The sequence below is a fragment of the Schistocerca serialis genome, chromosome 9 (genome assembly GCF_023864345.2).
Source record: "Schistocerca serialis cubense isolate TAMUIC-IGC-003099 chromosome 9, iqSchSeri2.2, whole genome shotgun sequence".
NCBI classification, from domain to species: domain Eukaryota; kingdom Metazoa; phylum Arthropoda; class Insecta; order Orthoptera; family Acrididae; genus Schistocerca; species Schistocerca serialis.
The window spans coordinates 169,553,060-169,558,415 of NC_064646.1; the positions used below are offsets into that span (position 1 = coordinate 169,553,060).

Below are 5,356 nucleotides of genomic sequence, written 5' to 3' on the forward strand. Positions count from 1 at the left end.
TAGGCTCCTCCACCACAAGAAATTCTGCCACACCGAAAATGAGCTACATATAATTAGAAAAGTGAACCGCAATCTTACCGTGAACCTGTCTGCTCGAAACTGGTAACGGCGTTATTTGTTTCTAATAAATAGCTGGCTGCTATTTTTCTTTATTTCTGTATTTTTAAACAGCCACAGTCTGTTTTCGCAGTCTGTTTTCGACAAAATAGCTCTTTAATTAGTTTCAAATACTCTGGAAAAACAATTAGGTGCCAGTTCACAGATATCTGCTATCACGGTTGTTCCGTTGAAATGAGGTATTGAATGAATATTTTGGTGGTTGAAATACGGGTGAAACATGTCGATACAAGCGTTACCATTTTCTCAGTTATTTCAGTGCTGTTGTGGAGCTTCCATAAGCTTATTGCCACGAGCAATAAAGCGTGTCGTATTGGCAGGTTAGGTAGATCGAAGAGGAAATGGGAAAAGTAGGTTTTGCTCTTGTGTGTAGACATTACAGTCCTGATTCGGCCGACAGAGAGGAAAGCGAAGCGTTACGCTCCGGGATGCTCTGCAAATCTGGTTTGGCGGGACAGGCGGCGCGACCTGGCGGCCAGGGAGGGAGCGACGGACTGCGGCGTGGCGCGGCGCGTCCTGCCCCCACGCCCGCAGCGCCGCGGCGCCGGGGGCGGGGCCACCGCCGCCCGCCCTCCAACCACGCGCCGCCGCCCACGTGACGTCACGCGCCGCTACAGCCGGCCAATGGGCTGCGTGCGCACCCAGCTGCCAGGAGGGGCGGGAGGCGGTCGAACGGACGCTGCCGAGGTGAGCCGAACGGTTCCGAGCGCGTCCGAGACGCAGCGGCAGCTCTCGGCTCAGTCGACGAGGCGTAGCGCCCGACAGCAGCAGTGTGAGAGAGAGGAGTCGCAGTCGTAGTCGTTTCGAGAGCTGTTGTGCAGTCGCGTCACGCCGCGCCGCGTACCGTGGAGCCGGATCGGGTCGGAGGGCGCGGAGAGCGAACGCGGAGTCTTACAACGCATGAGCCACGGCGACCCCAGCCGTGCCGTGCGTCGGTTTCGTCTGGCGCGCTAGTGCGCGTGAGCGGGACAGCGACCCGGACAGCGCGCTGGGAGGCGGAGGGTGGCTCGCCCGCGCGGCGGCCCCCCGCTACATGGCCACCACGACCTACCTGCCCGCTAGCACGGGGCTCGCGCAGGACATCGACGGTGGCGGAGCGTCATCGGGGGCTATGAACATCGCCGGAGGGTACCATAGCTCGTCCCCGCGCTCCGGCGACAGCGGAGGCGGCGGGGGCGGCGGAGGCGGCGCCGCCGAGGTCAAGTACCTGCCGCCGCACCAGCAGCACCACCACCAGCAGCAGCAGCAACAGCAGCAGCACCACGCCGTAGCCAGCTCGCCGTCGCCCACGCTGTCGCACAACCCTTGGGCGAGCCTGGGTCCCGCGCCCGGACCGGGCCCCGGCCCCGGGCAGGACCCGTGGGGCGGCATGGTGGCGCACCACCATCACCACCACCACCACCATCAGCCGGATATCAAGCCGCCGCCCACGCAGCAGCAGCAACAGCAGCAGCAGCAGCAGATGTCGTGGCACGCGCCCGTCGTGTCCGCGGCCGCGGCGCAGTACTTGGCCCAGAGCGGTGGCGGCGCGGGCGGCGGAGGCGGTGGCGGTGGAGGCGGCGGCGGCGGCTCCGGGTCACCCCTGCAACACCACTACCACGCCGCCATGAACGGCATGCTGCACCCGCAACAACTCCACTCGCTACGCGAAATGCAGAACCACAGCCCGGTGGCGGTTGGGCTGCACCACCACGTCATGGGCCACCACGGCGGCCACCACTTGCACCACCCGGCGGCGGCGCACCACGTCACGCACCACGCGACGCACCACGCGCCGCACCACCTGCACCACTCGGTGGGCGGCGGCCACCACGGGGACCCGCGCGCCGGCAGCGGGCCCGGGGGCGGCGGACCGGGTGACCCGGGCCCCGGGGGCGGCGGCGGGCCCGGCGACGAGGACACGCCCACCTCCGACGACCTGGAGGCGTTCGCCAAGCAGTTCAAGCAGCGCCGCATCAAGCTGGGCTTCACGCAGGCCGACGTGGGCCTCGCGCTCGGCACGCTCTACGGCAACGTCTTCTCGCAGACCACCATCTGCCGCTTCGAGGCGCTGCAGCTCAGCTTCAAGAACATGTGCAAGCTCAAGCCGTTGCTGCAGAAGTGGCTCGAGGAGGCCGACTCGACGACCGGCTCGCCCACGTCTATCGACAAGATCGCGGCGCAGGGCCGCAAGCGCAAGAAGCGTACGTCCATCGAGGTGTCGGTAAAGGGCGCTCTCGAGCAGCATTTCCACAAGCAGCCCAAGCCGTCGGCGCAGGAGATCACGGCGCTCGCGGACTCGCTGCAACTCGAGAAGGAGGTGGTGCGCGTGTGGTTCTGCAACCGGCGCCAGAAGGAGAAGCGCATGACGCCGCCCAACACGCTGGGAGAGGGCGGCATGCTGGAGGCGGGCGGCCCCGGGGGCGGAGGGCCGGGCGGGCTGCCGCCGCCCCCGCACGGCCACTACGGTGGACCCGGCGGGCCACCCCCGGGCCAGCCGGCCGACCTGTCGCCCATGGGCCCGCAGCAGCACGGCCACTCGCACAGCCCGCCCATGCTGTCGCCGCAGGCCATGCCGACGCACCAGAGCCTCGCGGCCCACTAGCACATCGCCTAAGGCCGGCTCTTCCGGCACGCCTACTACTGGCCGTAGGCGCGCCGGAGCTCCTGCCCGCAAGCAAGCAAGCAAGCAAGCACCCCCGGCGGACGCGTCCGCCACCAGCCGGCCAGGCCCAGCGAACCGGACTGACGCCGCGACTCGCTAGCACGGACTACTTGCCCCCCCTCTGCACATAACCCAGTGTACATACTAATCCTAGTTGGAGAATCTATATACATAAATATATATTATATATATTATACGCGCGATGTGGACACGGCCGCGTGGTGCGGAGCGGCACACAAGCCTAACACACACGAGTGTACGATGTTCCAATATTTGTATATTCAGGATCTTAAAACAAAACAAAAAAAATACGAATGTATAAATATATTTGCGACAGAGCTCTTTTTTAAACAAACGAACAGACACTGGTGAGGGGTGAGGACGGACGAACGCAGACGACCACCCGCGCGCTCGCGACCCCTCGGCAGCTGCAGCAGACCCGCGAGCGTCCACCGGCAGCGCAGCGACGACGCCCTGCGTCGCCGACCCCCTCGACGCCAGGGACTTCTCGCCGCGTCGCCACGGCGTCCTTCCCCCACGTCGACCAAGGTAGGAACCAAACCAGAGGCCGACGAGTGTCTACCCGTGTGAGTGTGCACAGCGTCAAGAACCGCTGGGAGAAAAGAAAAACAAAACAGTTGGTGCAGCGGTTATTCTGTTGTTTTTTTAATGAAAAAGAAAAAAATCAAAAGGTGTAAACCGTAAAAAATACTAAAACAGCGAAAAACCAGCCAAATAAACATGAATGGTGTTGTTCTTTTGCAGGAAATAAATGATAAACCGGAGAAATTATTATACGTACCTACAATAGTGTCCTATTTGCACGTGTTGTTTCCTTTTACATGATTAATAACAAACAAACAAAAAAAGTTACGGTGAATATTTTTACTACCCGGAAAGTACACGAATCTCGCGAAGTAATGAGTGTAATAAACGTAGACGACGAAGGCGTCAAGCTAGAGTGTTTTTTGCGGTTGTTTAGTTTTTAGATTTTATTTCCCTCGTAGGGTTGCACTGAATGATCGTTTTTCTTTTCTTTCTTCCTACGTCGAATATACAAAAATAAATAGCAGAGCCTGCGATGTCGGTAGCACGGATTTGAGATATGAGTCTCCGAGCTCCACAAGAAATGAGTTTGTGTCTCGTACCGGACCTCCATAAAAAAAAAAAATTTAAAAAAATTGCGTTTCTCGTCGTTAGGCCTAAACTCGAGAGACTTGAAGTCATATCAGAATGCGAGACGCCCCACGGTTTCTTCGTTTTAGGAGCTACCGTTCTCGCTGGCTAGGAAGAGAGTAATAATATCGGAGTATTAAAAGTAAGAATAACGAATCGATGTTTATGAATCCGGTGATCTATCTTCCAAATTCATCCCCACAACAAACATTTCTGTAAGACCACCACTCATGCAGTCTTCTACATACAATGTGAGCGTAACTAGTTTACTTCTTACTTCCTTAAACTTAAAATTAGACACACGCGCTTTCAAATGAAATACATGCGCAGGCGCTTTTTGCTACAAAAGCCTACATCCCGTTCGGGAGTTTACGCGCTCATCTTCCCTGCTACTGTACATACGCAGTTTCTCTAAGTGCTACCAGATCGATTTTCTTTTGTTTGTTGTCGAGCAATAAACGTGAGCAATCCCTACGGAGTCCATAACGAGCTACTAGTCCCTAACTACGTCATATACACAAATGTGTAGCTAGCTCTAACCTTCGTTTCCGAGTTTTTACTTTGCCGTGCTCGGGAAAAGATGGCAGTGATGGTGTGTTCGAATGACTGTACTGGAATTGTGTTCAAAGAGCAGTCCCGAACAAGTATTTTAAGAAACAAAGAAAAAAGAAACAAGCAGAGACCCATATATCTTTTACACGAATTGGTACCGCACCGGAATTTTTTGTGAAACAAAAATATTACAACATTTGAGTGCTCAAATTACCGTTGCTTTTGTCTATAATAAAAGGAATAACGAAGTTACTCGATCACTACCTTCCAGCTGACATCAAAGCGGAAGAACGAGTAGTCTTGTTTATGCAACACAACCTGGCTATACAAATTATTAATTTCCTGTACATAGCCGGTAGATGCCAGAATACACTGATTGCATGTAAACTAGAACGAGCCGTCTCATCTTTGTTACTCAGTTGATTGTATATTTTATTTTTGTTTGTTTCTTAATTCCTTTCTTTGGAAGTAAAACTGAAGATGGATCAACATCTTATTATATTAAAATTAAAAATAATAGCCTATTATGATATACAACTTTTCTGTAAGTAGACCGAAATATTTCCTATTGTATACTGTCCTTGACTCAAGAACACAGAACGAATCGTCAATAAATTACAAGTGGCAAGTGTTTGTCATATGAAAAGAAAATTTCTTATGGTCTGTTTATTGATAAAAGCCAAATAATTCCATTACCGTATCATATAAAATCAAACTGAGAAAGATAGGAATGTTGAACGTATAACATTGGTGTTTATTTTATTCGTTATCGGCGTATCAGATTCAAGATTTCAGCACCATTCGCATAAATGTAAACAAATAACATGAAAATCTTTTATTACGGTTGTTACTTTCACGTAGAAGAGC

General features: G+C 54.2%; 1 protein-coding gene across 1 annotated transcript; it reads left to right on the plus strand.

Annotated features, from left to right (window-relative positions):
• The first annotated feature begins 852 nt into the window (after positions 1–852).
• LOC126418841 (POU domain protein CF1A) lies at positions 853–5,140 on the plus strand. The gene has a single exon (XM_050085820.1). The coding sequence runs from the start codon at positions 1,151–1,153 to the stop codon at positions 2,699–2,701; it is 1,551 nt and encodes a 516-aa protein (XP_049941777.1). The 5' UTR covers positions 853–1,150; the 3' UTR covers positions 2,702–5,140.
• The last annotated feature ends 216 nt before the right edge of the window (positions 5,141–5,356 follow it).